General features: G+C 46.4%; 1 protein-coding gene across 1 annotated transcript in view; it reads right to left on the minus strand.

Moving 5' to 3' along the window:
- TG (thyroglobulin) overlaps window positions 1-14864 on the minus strand; it is a 240814-nt gene that overhangs the window by 179360 nt on the left and 46590 nt on the right. Inside the window, exons 21-25 of the mRNA XM_055431976.2 lie at window positions 13941-14090; window positions 11700-11870; window positions 8199-8315; window positions 7579-7694; window positions 1947-2055 (exon numbers count right to left, since the gene is read on the minus strand). Of these exons, the coding sequence (XP_055287951.2) occupies window positions 1947-2055; window positions 7579-7694; window positions 8199-8315; window positions 11700-11870; window positions 13941-14090 (663 nt within the window). The remainder of the gene's footprint in view (window positions 1-1946; window positions 2056-7578; window positions 7695-8198; window positions 8316-11699; window positions 11871-13940; window positions 14091-14864) is intronic.

Below are 14864 nucleotides of genomic sequence, written 5' to 3' on the forward strand. Positions count from 1 at the left end.
AATTTCCCTTGCAATTTTCCTCCAAAGTATAAACTTTCAGGAGATGAGGAGAAAAAAATTATACTTAAAAAGAAATACAATTGCATTAAAAAAATGATAAAAGGCCAAAGAAGAGTTTTCAAGAACATTTTTGAGAGGGGTTACTTGTTTTATTTGGGTTTCCTTTTTCAGAAAATGATCTCTGTACTCTGTCATTTTTCAAAACAGGTAGTAAAAATAATTGGAATAAACACTGGGGCAGAAATTCTAAAACCCTGGCCAGAGATCAGAGAAAACAGAGCTCTGCTGGACTCCATTCTCCCAGGGGAGCTCTCATTTAAGACAGGATGGAGGCATTAGGCTAAAGAAGGACCAGAGACAAAAGGACACAGTTGCTTGTCCCGGCCGTGGACTGAGCCTGCTACCAAGGTCAGCTGAGGCTCTGGGCCCGGGCTGAACGATCCTCTCTGCCAGTGCCAGCCGCTCACAGGGCAAGTCTGTGGCTGCTGGCGGCCAGGCTGCCCGCCCAGAAGCAAGCACCTAGGGGAGCGACACGCTAGCCGCCTTCATTCCAACCCCCGAGTCTTCACTCAGGCTCCCTGCCATGTCTTGCTGTCCACAGCCACAGCCTCGGATCTTTGGGAAACCTTGGCAAGAGTGAAAAGGATCGTAGAAGCCTCCACTTGCACTTGCTCTTCACCACATGGCTCACACTGTTTAGAAAGCACCACATCATTCTAAAGCACCCTCTTTCCCACCTTCCAACAACCTCGGTCCACCTGCAACTCCTGTTTGACTAATGCAAGAACAGCAGCCTGTGATGCCAAGGAACCTGCCCAAAATCACAGAGTTGGCAGCAGCAGGGCCAGAGTCAACCCATCAGGTGGGCTCCAGCCCCTCACCCTTAACAGCAGGAAGTGAGGCCAGGGAGCCCTGACTAGCAAAGGCATCACAGCTCACGGGCAGAGCCTAGTCATGGCCCCGCGGACAGGGCAGAAGTGTGAATGCCATAGAATTCTTGGGAGAGGCCCACTGTTCCTCCGACACGTGCTACAGTGACCAGAAGTGTCGCCTGTCCCCCTCTGTGAGGCCGCATGGGGGTTTCAGACACACTTAGGCTCAAACCCAGATCCCTGATTTCTAGCAATACCTATGACCTTGGGCCACTTTCTTAATTTGAGCCCCAATTTCCTCATCTGGAAAACTGGGATTATGATACCGTTTTCACCTTCCTTCGAGAATCTCTGTGAGGGGAGGAATAAAAGAATGTCTGGAGAAGTGAGCCATAAACTATAAATTATAAGACGGCTCGCTACTCAAAATGTAGTCCATGAACCAGCAGCTTTGGTGCCCCGAGAAGCTATTTGAAAGGCAGTGGCCTTACCTTGAGTTATTGAGCAAGAATACTGGACTGGGTTGACATTTCCTACGCCAGGGGATCTTCCCAACCCAGGGATGGAACCCGTGTCTCTTACGTCTCTCACATTAGCAAACAGGTTCTTTACAACTAGCGCTACCTGGGACGCGCCAATGGTACTGCGCATGCGCACTACATCCGGAGGCGGTCATACGTGTAGGGCGAGGAGAGACAAGTGCGTGGAGGAAAGGACTGCTTGTGAGCTTCCAGGGAGAGTAGAGAGGAAAGAGGGTGGGGTGGACGTCCGTGAGCGGGAAGGCCGGTACGCGCAGCTGCAGGGAGCTCAGGGCCCATGGCCCTGCTGGGAATGCCCCTGTATCACAGCCAGACTCATGGGCCTGCATGGGGCACAGGGGTGGACTCAGCTGACTTTGCTGCAGTTTTTGTGTCTGCTCTGCAATCCAGTTCCTCACCTGCTGAGGGCCTCCCCCGTCCCTTGGGGCCAGGGGCAGCGTGCCTCCCCTCTAAACTAGCCCTGTGGGAAAGAAGCTCCAAACACTGAACAAGTGAACCCAGTGGGGCCCCTGAGTGATCCAGCTCATCAACCTACCCTTTTTCAAATACACAGCTGGAGGGTCTCCTTCCCTACTCCTCACTTTCACCTGACACCAAAGACTTCCAAAGCTGGTGGCCTGCGAGGTCCCCAACGTGTCTTCACTCTGAAGATGGAAAAGAGCTCCATTAAAGTCCTGCGATGTTTAACATAATAATAAATTCAGCAAACGTTGACCAAACTCTACCCAAAGTTAGGCTCCGGGGCTACAGAGATAAATAAGAGAGGAACCCTTCTCCTTTATTTCTCGCTTCCTACTGGAGGACACCCAAATAAGACGGTAGGTATTGTGAGGGGGCATCAGAGGGCAGACAAACTGAAATCATAATCACAGGAAACTAGCCGATCTGATCACATGGACCACAGCCGAATGTGGTCCACTGGAGAAGGGAATGGCAAACCACTTCAGTATACTTGCCTTGAGAACCCCATGAACAGTAACAAAGGGCAAAATGATAGGATACTGAATGAGGAATTCCCCAGGTCGGTAGGTGCCCAGTATGCTACTGGAGCTCAGTGGAGAAATAACTGTAGAAGGAATAAAGGGATGGAGCAAAAGCAAAACCAATACCAAATAGTGGATGTGACCAGTGATAGAAGCAAGGTCCAGTGCTGTAAAGAGCAATATTGCATAGGAACCTGGAATGTTAGGTCCATGAATCAAGGCAAATTGGAAGTGGTCAAACAGGAGATGGCAAGAGTGAACGTCGACATTCTAGGAATCAGTGAATTAAAATGGACTGGAATGGGTGAATTTAACTCGGATGACCATTATATCTACTACTGTGGGCAGGAATCCCTTAGAAGAAATGGAGTAGCCATCATGGTCAACAAGAGAGTCCGAAATGCAGTACTTGGATGCAATCTTAAAAATGACAGAATGATTTCTGTTCGTTTCCAAGGCAAACCATTCAATATTACAGTAATCCAGGCCTATGCCCCAACCAGTAATGCTGAAGAAGCCGAAGTTAATCGGTTCTACGAAGACCTACAAGACCTTTTAGAACTAACACCCAAAAAAGATGTCCTTTTCATTATAGGGGACTGGAATGCAAAAGTAGGAAGTCAAGAAACACCTGGAGTAACAGGCAAATTTGGCCTTGGATCACGGAATGAAGCAGGGCAAAGGCTAATAGAGTTTTGTCAAGAGAATGCACTGGTCATAGCAAACACGCTCTTCCAACAACACAAGAGAAGACTCTACACATGGACATCACCAGATGGTCAACACCGAAATCAGATTGATTATATTCTTTGCAACCAAAGATGGAGAAGCTGTATACAGTTAGCGAAAACAAGACCAGGAGCTGACTGTGGCTCAGATCATGAACTCCTTATTGCGAAATTCAGACTTAAATTGAAGAAAGTAGGGAAAACCACTAGACCATTCAGATATGACCTCAATCAAATCCCTTATGATTATACAGTGGAAGTGAGAAATAGATTTAAGGGACTAGATCTGATTGATAGAGTGCCTGATGAACTCTGGACGGAGGTTCGTGACATTGTACAGGAGACAGGGACCAAGACCATCCCCATGGAAAAGAAATGCAAAAGAGCGAAATGGCTGTCTGAGGAGGCCTTACAAATAGCTGGGAAAAGAAGAGAGGCGAAAAGCAAAGGAGAAAAGGAAAGATATAAGCATCTGAATGCAGAGTTCCAAAGAATAGCAAGGAGAGATAAGAAAGACTTCCTCAGTGATCAATGCAAAGAAATAGAGGAAAACAACAGAATAGGAAAAAGCAAGAGACCTCTTCAAGAAAATTAGAGATTCCAAGGGAACATTTCATGCAAAGATGGGCTCGATAAAGGACAGAAATGGTATGGACCTAACAGAAGCAGAAGATATTAAGAAGAGGTGGCAGGAATACACAGAAGAACTGTACAAAAAAGATCTTCACGACCAAGATAGTCACAATAACGTGATCACTGACCTAGAGCCAGACATTTTGGAATGTGAAGTCAAGTGGGCCTTAGAAAGCATCACTACTAACAAAGCTAGTGGAGGTGATGGAATTCCAGTTGAGCGATTTCAAGTCTTGAAAGATGATGCTGTGAAAGTGCTTCACTCAATATGCCAGCAGATATGGAAAACTCAGCAGTGGCCACAGGACTGGAAGAGGTCAGTCTTCATTTCAATCCGAAAGAAAGGCAATGCCAAAGAATGCTCAAACTACCGCACAATTGCACTCATCTCACACGCTAGTAAAGTCATGCTTAAAATTCTCCAAGCCAGGCTTCAGCAGTATGTAAACCGTGAACTCCCAGATGTTCAAGCAGGTTTTAGAAAAGGCAGAGGCACCAGAGATCAAATTGCCAACATCTGCTGGATCATGGAGAAAGCAAGAGAGTTTCAGAAAAACATCTATTTCTGCTTCATTGACTATGCCAAAGCCTTTGACTGTGTGGATCACAATAAACTGTGGAACATTCTGAAAGAGATGGGAATCCCAGACCACCTGACCTGCCTCTTGAGAAACCTGTATGCAGGTCAGGAAGCAACAGTTAGAACTGGACATGGAACAACAGACTGGTTCCAAATAGGAAAAGGTGTACGTCAAGGTTGTATATTGTCACCTTGCTTATTTAACTTATATGCAGAGTACATCATGAGGAACGCTGGGCTGGAAGAAGCACAAGCTGGAATCAAGATTGCTGGGAGAAATATCAATAACCTCAGATATGCAGATGACACTACCCTTATGGCAGAAAGTGAAGAGGAACTCAAAAGCCTCTTGATGAAAGTGAAAGAGGAGAGTGAAAATGTTGGCTTGAAGCTCAACATTCAGAAAACAAAGATCATGGCATCTGGTCCCATCACTTCATGGGAAATAGATGGAAAAACAGTGGAAACAGTGTCAGACTTTATTTTTTTGGGCTCCAAAATCACTGCAGATGCTGACTGCAGCCATGAAATTAAAAGACGCTTGCTCCTTGGAAGGAAAGTTATGACCAACCTTGATAGTATATTAAAAAGCAGAGACATTACTTTGCCAACCAAGGTCCGTCTAGTCAAGGCAATGGTTTTTCCCGTGGTCATGTATGGATGTGAGAGTTGGACTGTGAAGAAAGCTGATCGCCGAAGAATTGATGCTTTTGAACTGTGGTGTTGGAGAAGACTCTTGAGAGTCCCTTATACTGCAAGGAGATCCAACCAGTCCATTCCAGAGGAGATCAATCCTGGGTGTTCATTGGAGGGACTGATGCTAAAGGTGAAACTGCAATACTTTGGCCACCTCATGCGGCGAGTTGACTCACTGGAAAAGACTCTGATGCTGGGAAAGGTTGGGGGCGGGAGGAGAAGGGGACGACGGAGAATGAGATGGCTGGATGGCATCACCGACTCTGTGGACATGAGTTTGAGTGTACTCCGGGAGTTGGTGATGGACAGGGAGGCCTGGCGTGCTGTGATTCATGGGGTCGCGGAGAGTTGGACACGACTGAGGGACTGAACTGAACTGAACTGAACTGGAGGACACAAATAAGCAGTAAATTCCAGCCAGAGTATTAGCTGCAAAGATACATATCATAAAAGAGGAGGTTCAGTTCCGTTCAGTTCAGTTCAGTCGCTCAGTCGTGTCCAACTCTCCGCGACCCCATGAATCACAGCACGCCAGGCCTCCCTGTCCATCACCAAACTCATGTCCACAGAGTCGGTGATGCCATCCAGCCATCTCATTCTCTGTCGTCCCCTTCTCTTCCCGCCCCCAACCTTTCCCAGCATCAGAGTCTTTTCCAGTGAGTCAACTCATCGCATGAGGTGGCCAAAGTATTGCAGTTTCAGCTTTAGCATCAGTCCTTCCAATGAACACCCAGGATTGATCTCCTTTAGAATGGACTGGTTGGATCTTCTTGCAGTCCAAGGGACTCTCAAGAGTCTTCTCCAGCACCACAGTTCAAAAGCATCCATTCTTCGGTGATCAGCTTTCTTCACAGTCCAACTCTCACATCCATACATGACCACGGGAAAAACCATAGCCTTTACTAGACGGACCTTTGTTGGCAAAGTAATGTCTCTGCTTTTTAATATACTATCTAGGTTGGTCAAAGCTTTCCTTCCAAAGAGTAAGCATCTTTTAATTTCATGACTGCAATCAGCATCTGCAGTGATTTTGGAGCCCCCAAAAATAAAGTCTGACACTGTTTCCAAAGAGGAGGTAATTACCCCTGAAAAAGGAGTGCTTAATTCTTTGTGTGTGTGTTTGTGTGATTATCTCTTGTAACTTCCAAAACAGCTCTTATCAGGTAGGTGTTATTGATATGTACATTTTAAAATAAGGAAACACAGGCTTAAAGAGGATGAGTAGATTGCAAAATCCACACAGCTAATTATGGAGTGGAGGGATATGAATCCCAGTTGGATTCTATTTTCCAAACACAACCACTGGGCGACACTGCCAATTTAGGTGTTCTGGGGAGAGGGCAATCAGGAGTGGTTAATTCTATTGAGAAACAGGAGCTAGAAAATTTTCCCAGAAAAAGTGAATCCAGGTGGGGTTCTGATGTATAAATAAGAGTTTGTCAGGTGGAAACAAGAGAAGGGGGATTTTAAGCAGAGGATATGGCGGAGATGGAGACCTGGGATCCCATGGGTGTTTAGATTAACTAGGTCCAGTGGTTCTCAGGGATTGTCTGTTACAGGGATGGGAGGCAGGTGGTGGGTGGGGAGAGAGAGAGGCAGGGGCCAGCCTGTGGAAGACCTTGTTTGGCACACGGCTTGTATGTGTGGGAAGGGGAAGACTCTAGCTTGAAAATAAGGAGGTTAGACTTCTATAAATCATGTGGTTCTCATTTATCTCTGATTTCTAGTTCCAGAGCTCTTGCTGTGTGGGTTTGGTGGGGTAAATCTGTATCCATTTGTGTCTTGTTTCTAGTACTTTGCCTCCTCCAAAGTTACCCAACTTTGAGTTTCCCAGTTCAATTCTGGGAATTTGGGGAGAGCAGAAGCTAAAACAAAGGCTATTAGAAAGCAATCACTCCCCTTGCTTTTTAGATGAAAATTAAACTTGTTGAATGGATGGTGGTATGGAGAGGGAAGAAAGGCCTTTAAGCAGGAAACATTCCTGCAGGTGGAAACGATCTGAGTTTTAGGTCCCAGATTACAGGAGCCCTGATCCCATCTGCTGAAATTGCCAATACCCTACCAGCTTTGACTTATAGTAAGAACAATTTCATGTGGTTCTAATATTTAACTTTTCTTTTCCTTTTTTAAGCTATAATCATGTTTTACTTCTGCCATGGGAAGGAATGCTGGAGCCCAGAACTCAGATGGTATTTGGGGCTTTGGACAATGTCCTGGTGTGTCCAGTGGCCCAAGTTGCCCAGTGAGATAAACTGGGTGGGGACAGAGGGAAGGGGCTCATTACTACGACCCTCTTCTGATGAATCTATCAGGAAATGATGCCACTCAGATGAGTAGTCTCTATGTCAGCTTCATCCTGAGCCATCACCCATCCCCTGCAGTTTCAATTTCCCAAAATCCTATCATTTTGAAGAAATGGAGGCAACATGGGACCACTTATTGATAATCTCATTCCCTCATCTGCTCAGAGTGGTGTCGATTCAATAAAGGCATTTCTGATGTAGGACAGACACAAGACCGAATTTCCATATGGCTGCCACGACTCACCCGACTGGAAGTCGTGCAGGCGATGTTGTCACTTGCCCAAGAATAGAAATCACAGGACACTTCTGATCCTGCTGTGGACACCGTGAGGAAGCTGCAGGCCTCATCCAGTGCACAGTCTGCAAGAACCAAGGGACAGTCACCCAGCTGTCTCTCAGGCAATACAGAGGACGGACAGACACAAATGCCTACTCCCTGCCCCTCAAACACACACACAGTAACAATGACTACTCGTGGAGGACTGGAGGATTATGAGAAAATTCTTGTAAAGATGAATGCTCAATATGTGGTAATTGTCATTATTCATCTCTGGCCTCACCCTTGAAATAGACAGCTGCATCGCCTGAGCTGGACTAAATGCTCTACAAAGAACAAATGTCTCTCAGTGCTTCTCCCTTAACATCTGGCAGAGCCTCGTTCCTGGCAGGCAGCAGATGCACTATAAACTCAGAACTAAAATTATCAGTTAGATGTACATTTTGGAAATCAGTTGATTTACAGAGTATTTCTGAAGAAGTATATTTGATTATGCTCTCGAAGGCTGTATTTAACATGTCTTGCAAGATCAGCACCGGGTACTCCTACGGCACCACCCACGTGCCCAGCCCCCCATCACCCCTCACCTGCCAAGCATTGCATCAGTGAGGACTCAGAACCGGGAACTTCAGACCTGACCATCACAGCCACATCAGCACTGAAGATCACCTTAGATTCTGGAAGCTTTTCAAATTTCCGCATCACTGAAATGTAAGCATATCCGTGAAATGTTGACTCTGAAGAGTCAGGGGTCTCTGCAGAGAAGCCAAAAGGAGATGTAGGTCAAGAAATCACTTCCCACCCACTGCGTTTGCTCACACGGGTGCTCCAAAATGACAAACTCGCTTTGAAGGGTAGTTCCAGAAGCTGCCTCATAGCTAACACTGAGAGCTATCGCTCATCACGTCTCCTTTTTTTCACCTCATTGTCTGGAAGTAAGAAGAATATCTAATATATGTTAATCCTCACAAGTCCCTTTTTCACATTGATACTGATTTTCTACATAAATTTATATTTCCTTGTCCTTATCTTTGAATGCTATCTCATAATTATTTTATTTATAATGATACAAATAAAATATTTTATTTATAATGGTATCTCATGTTTATTTTTAAACAATTTGACCTCTTTCTGGAAAGAAGTAAATTATTTTTAAAAGACAAAACACATGCACATGGGTTCGTGTACGTCTGAATATGCATCAGGTGGCTCAGACATTTTCATGAGAGCATTTGTCCAAATGATACATTAGCATCTGTTTCTCTGGGTCCCATCAACACACCTGAGCTCCTATCTGTCACACTGACACAGTCACGAGCTCATCGAACTGGACAAGAGAGGAGAAAGAAATAAAATTTCTCAAGGCTCTTAAACTTGGAACTCAGCCTTTACCAAGCAAAAAAACCATGGCAGGTAACTAGCTCTCAAGGAATGAAACTCATTTTACAAGCCAAAATGCTCAAAAGCACCAATGTTTTGCAGGTAACTATCAAAAAATAAGCCCTGAAGTACATGAATACTGATATTTTTGAAGATGTGATGATAAATATGTATGAGTCAAACACAACTGAGCACTAAGCACAACACATGTAAGCCCTCATTCTCACACACAACCATTGCTTTAAAAACGAGATTGTGTCTGAGTTGATTTTCATCATGTCAGTACATTCAAGGCCATCCTAAGCAATCTGTTCTCAGTTTTCATAGTAAGTGTAGGGGGAAAGAAGTGTGTCTGGAGTGGGGAATGGGAGAGGGGAGTATTAATATAACAGAAACGACAGGCTAGTTAAGCCTTCAGAAACTCTGATTTGAAAAACTCATTTTACAAAGTGGCCCTCATTGATCTTAGAAATGGCCAAGTTCATGTGCTCAGTCCATAATCAGCCCTTCTCATTTCCTCCTTTCTTCTTTATTTTTGTACTCCTTGATATTTTGTTTATAGGGACCAGAAGCTCCAGTCCAGCAAATACCATCTTACACTCAGCCCGGTATCCCTAAGGCTTGGTTGGTATGAACAAGAAGCTCACAGCCTTCTAGGAGACTAAATAAAATTTGAAAAGGTTTTCAATTTCCAATTAAAGTAGTCTCAGGAGCCATAAATGTGGTAAGTTTAGCACTTCAGTTAGAGAATCTGCTGGTTTTCACCTAAGAGACACCACAGTGATGGAGATCTCAACATTGCAGAGCTCTAAGAAAAAACTCATTGACAAAGAGAATAGAAACAATCTATAAACTGAGTTACCAAGGAGTCCGTGGAATATTGAGTTAGTATGCAGATGTGTACATCCTCTTGTTGTAATATCCCACATGCCTTATAGTTATTTACAAATTTACATACTTAACATATTTACAGATGTCTTGGGAAAAGCATTAAAGGTCAGCATCAAGGTGCATCACCCTATTTGGTCACGATTTCTCCACAGCTTGTGAAACTGGCCACAGGAGTTCAGGTGGTGCGAAAATCCCCTGCCTTTTGGTGCCCTTTAGGAGACTGTTGTGATCATGCGTGCTTAGTCACTCAGTTGTATCCAGCTCTTTGTGACCCACATGGACTGTAACCCGCCAGGCTCCTCTGTCCATGGGATTGTCCTGGCAAGAATACTGGAGTGGGTTGCCATTTCCTCCTCCAGGGTATCTTCCCGACCCAGAAATCTAACCTGTGACTTCGGCATCTCCTGCACTGGCAAATGGATTCTTTACCACTGAACCACCTAAGAAGTATAAGTCCTGAAGAAGCCCAGATAATTAGAGCCACTCATTCACTGTGTCTCCAGTATTCTTGCTGAGTAAGTTTGGAGCTTTGCTTAAGAAGCCAGAGATTCTGAGGACCTATCTGGAGGCTATTCCTACAGCACCTCAGGGAGGCGTCATCAAAGTTGGCAAAGCTGAGCGGTGTTCTTGTAAAGGTTTCTGATGCCACTGATTGAATGGGCTTTTCTGCTCCAGATGAATGCAGGCCAGAGAAAGCCAGGAAATGCTTTACAATGTGTGCGTTACAATCCATACAGCTGAGCTGGTGGTAGGGATGTAAAGAGGGCTGGAGCCAAGATGCGCACCCAGGACAGCAGTCACCACCACGGCCCCTGGGCAAGTGGCCTTCCCTCTGAGAACGTTCTCTCCCTTGTCTGTGAAAGACAGCAAAGATCTGCCTAACTGAGTCCATAAAGCTCCAACTGTCCTTAAAGCTCTAACTCCCCTGATCGCTATTTCTGCCCAAGAGGAGGCATTGTGGAAAAAAGCAATAAAGATTTTCACTGGACTTGCTATGAAATTTTATGCATGGATATGAAACTTTGTTCATGGACACACATACACAAATCCTTGGCATTTATTAGTTCTTTGCTAAGTCATTTCATCTCCATTTTGCAAATGGGGAAACTGTTGAAGGTAAGTGATTTGCTCAGCATTATAAGACCAATAAAGGGCACCATTGGGATTAAACTAGTTCTGAGCCCGTCCCATTACACTTAGGACAGGACACCTGTCAGTTCACCCAGGGCTTTTGTATCCATTATCTCATCGAAGAGCTGGGCTCAGTCAATGTTTATCATTTTCACAGGATGATATTGACCCCTCACTGTGTCTCAGGAAGCGAGCAGGAGGCTGCCGGGGTGATGAGGCTCAGAGAAGTTGAGCAATTTGCTCTGGGTCACCCAGCAAGTAAATTCTGGAAGAACTGGCCCTCGGGTCTTCCCCTAACATCCCACTGAGGGAGAAACACTGACCACTTTTGGGGGCAAGCTGCCCACAAGAAAGGAAACCTCAGCAGATGAATGACTTTTAAATTCATCTCTCATGAGGCTGAGTATTTAGGGGTGAGGTTTCATGATGTCGGAAATATTTTTTTCCAGTGATTAAAAGAGAGACAGAAAGAGCAAAACAATAAATTTTTGGATCTGGGTGACAAATATTTTTTCATCCTACTAATCTTTCAACACCTACGTAGTTTTCAAAATAAAAGATTGGGGACAAACACATCTTGTGTGTCTCTCCCATTTTAGAAAGCCCAGTGGGATTACACGCCCTGTTCCCAGGAGTGGCTAAATGAATGGCCTGCACATAGTCAGACACTGGGGGCCTGCACGTACTCAGACACTGGGCGTCCATCAGCGGGGCCTCTGCCTCCGTCCAGAGCAGCCTCCGCCCCTCGCTGTCCACACAGAAGGCCTTCCCGCTGGTCCTGTCCCTCTGGCTGGCTCGGTACTGGCCATCCTGGTCACACTGAAGGCCCACCTCATTCTTCTGACAGTCAGTGACACCTGGAACCAAAGATGAATACAACTATCAGTGTCATTGGGACTTCCCTGGTGGTCCAGTGGTTAAGACTCCATGCTTCCACGGCGAGGGGGGTACAGGTTCGATCTCTGGGTCTGCATGGCCAAAAAAAAATATCAGTGTTGTGCTTCTGGGGTTCCCTATCTGCCCGGCTCCCAGTCCTTGATCAGACATGCAAGTCCCATGTCTGAGCCAGACACATTCCCCCAGCCTCAAACTTGTCAATGTCCCCACCCTGACCGAAGGAGAAAGTCTGGGCTCGCCTTTGGGCCATTAGGGCCTCGGGGCCACTAGGCCCCGCCCATCTGACCCTCCACCTGCATCAGTGGGTACCACCGGCTCTGATACCATTTGCTGGACCCCGACTCTGCCCCCTGATTCTTCTCCTGGTGCCCAGGTCTCCCGGTTCTTGGGGAGTTAACTCTTTGCCACCCAGTCCTCACTTCCTCAGGGAAGTTCCTTGATATCCCTTGATGCCCGAGTGTCACACCCTGTCCTCTGGACCCACATCTCTGCTTAGAGCCAGGAGCGCGGTGATTATTTCCATTAGTCTGCGGAAGGACTGGTTCACAGCTGTCTGCCTCCCTCCCCAGCGGGCAGGGACCTCACCTGGGTCTGCTTCCTGTTAGATCCCAGTGTCTTGCTCAGCATTTGACACGTAATACAAGCCCTCCCTGCCCACCCTAGGCTTTGATACTGTGTTTTATAATAAATACATATCTGGTCTTGATCCGCCATGTCTGGAAGTGGACGTTCGTTCAGAGAAAGGAGGTGACTCGGCCAAGGTCACAACAGTAGGAGGGAGAGTGGGGAGCCAAGGGGAGCAAATGCGTTTGGGGCGGGGGTCCCGAGTCCCCATCCCCTGCTCAGCTGCCCACCGCGTGTGTATGCAGCTCACCCTCCACAAACAAGGACCAGCGCGTGGCAGGGAACCCCTTCCCAGAGAGGATCCCTCAGGCCGTGTGAAAGCACCTCATGTCATCCCAGACTGCAGTGACTGGAACCCCCGTGTGGCGTCAAGGATGCTGTGTTCCTGGGAAAGAATGTCTTCTCTAGAAGGCATGCCAAACTTCCGGCCTCGGGAATTCCTCTGACCTCTTACTTCCTTGGAAATACCGCCCTATTTCCACTGCTCTCAAAGAAGACCTCTTTTATCACAGAAGGGGACTTGATCTCTTTTGATTAATTATTTTACAACTCCAAACACGACTCAGATTTCAAATAGTAGTAGCCACGGTTGCCTCACGTTGACACCATTTCAGACTACCATGAAAAGATGCACAATGAGGCAAGTTATGGGTCCCTGCAAGGGAAAACCCAACCCTCCCTAGGCAACTGTTAAGTAAATAGACCAGGTGAAATCACATGACATACAGGAAGGCCACCGTACACACAGACCGACAGATCCACGGGCCCAGAAAGGGAATATGAGCTACATGGTGGTGACCGTAGGTGGAAAGCATCTTCCAGTTCTAAATCTGATAACACTGACTTACCAAAATCGGAAGTTTCAGAATCAGACAATACCAAGATCAAAGGCCGGTTATGTCACTTTATGAGTGACTTTCACACTAGCTGAGCGACTTTAGCTAAGTTTCATCAGATGAGTCTTGGCTTTCTTACACGTAAAAGTTGAGCTCATAATGTTTATCTAAAAGGAGAACTGGGAGGATTGACTGAGACAACACTAGTGAAATGTCTGGCCTAGGTCTTAACAGAGCAGAGGCATTCAAAGCTGGTGCCCCTTTGATTATGCTATGGACCCAGTGGTGCTCAAGGGTGGGCAATTTTGCTCCCCATTTAAGAGATATTTGGCATTGTTTGGAGACATTTCGGTTGTCACAATTAGGTGTCCATGAAGGAGATGCTTCTGGGTTCTGACATGTAAGGACCAGTGATGCTGCTAAATAAACATCCTCTCACGCAAGGCACAGCCCTCTCAAGTGAAGAACTGTCTGTCTCCAGACTGCAGGAGTACCAAGGCTGAGGTGTCCTGTTGTGTTCGCATGGCACTCTAGGGTTTCTCTTTCGTGGCAGGACCCATGAGGACTTACACTGAGTCTGGCTGAATGCTCCAGCATAAACGGTAGTTCTGCCCTCAGGACAGGGCACACAGGCCAGGCTCCCCGCCTGTTCTTGGTAGAATCCAGCAGGACAGGGAATGCACTGCTCATCCTGAAAATAGCTTCCTTCCGGACACTTGACTAGAAGAGATCGACAGAGCAACGAGGTTAAAAAACAAGACACCTGCTGTACAATTATAACCTCAGAACGCACTGGATCTGTGAAATTCCAAAATCAGACAAGAACTCATTCATTTAGCAAATGCCCACTGAGAATGCACTGTGCATCAGGCTCCGAGAGTCGAGGATAAGCTGTGAAGAAGGTCCACAAGGTTCCTGCTCTCCAGGAGCTGATGGGCTGGTAGGATGAGAGGGTGTCTGACAAGAATGGCAGATACGAGTGAGATGAAGCAGGCGCAGAGGGCATGATAGCGAGGAAGGCCCCTCTGAGAGGCGACCTGTGAGACCTGATGGGTGAGGAGTACGCCAGGCAAGGATGCAGAAGAGAATTTCAGACAGAGGGAACAGCAAGTGCAAAAATCCCGAGGCAGGAATGAGTTTGCATTCTTCAAGGAATGGAAAGAGAAAAGCCAAAGAGAGCCAGCTACTGAGTTAGAGCTTAGTGGACAAAGAGAAGGATGTCATGAGATGAAGTTGGAGAACATCTTTAAAGATGAGCACCCATCCTTAGGGTGCCATGGGAATGTGGTGGAGAATAGTGGGGGGGTGCAAACTTTGAGGTCAGACAGACCCAATAAAGTCCTGCTCCTCCCTGTGCCTAAATGACTGTGGGCTTCTCTGAGGCTCCATTTTCTCCTGTATAACATTTTGTTGTTCATTCACTAAGTCACGTCCAACTGTTTGCAACCCCACAGACTGTAGCCCACAAGGCTCCTCTGACCATGGGATTTCCCA

The sequence above is a fragment of the Moschus berezovskii genome, chromosome 16 (genome assembly GCF_049115385.1).
Source record: "Moschus berezovskii isolate FMDL1 chromosome 16, NW_MosBer_1.0, whole genome shotgun sequence".
NCBI lineage: Eukaryota > Metazoa > Chordata > Mammalia > Artiodactyla > Moschidae > Moschus > Moschus berezovskii.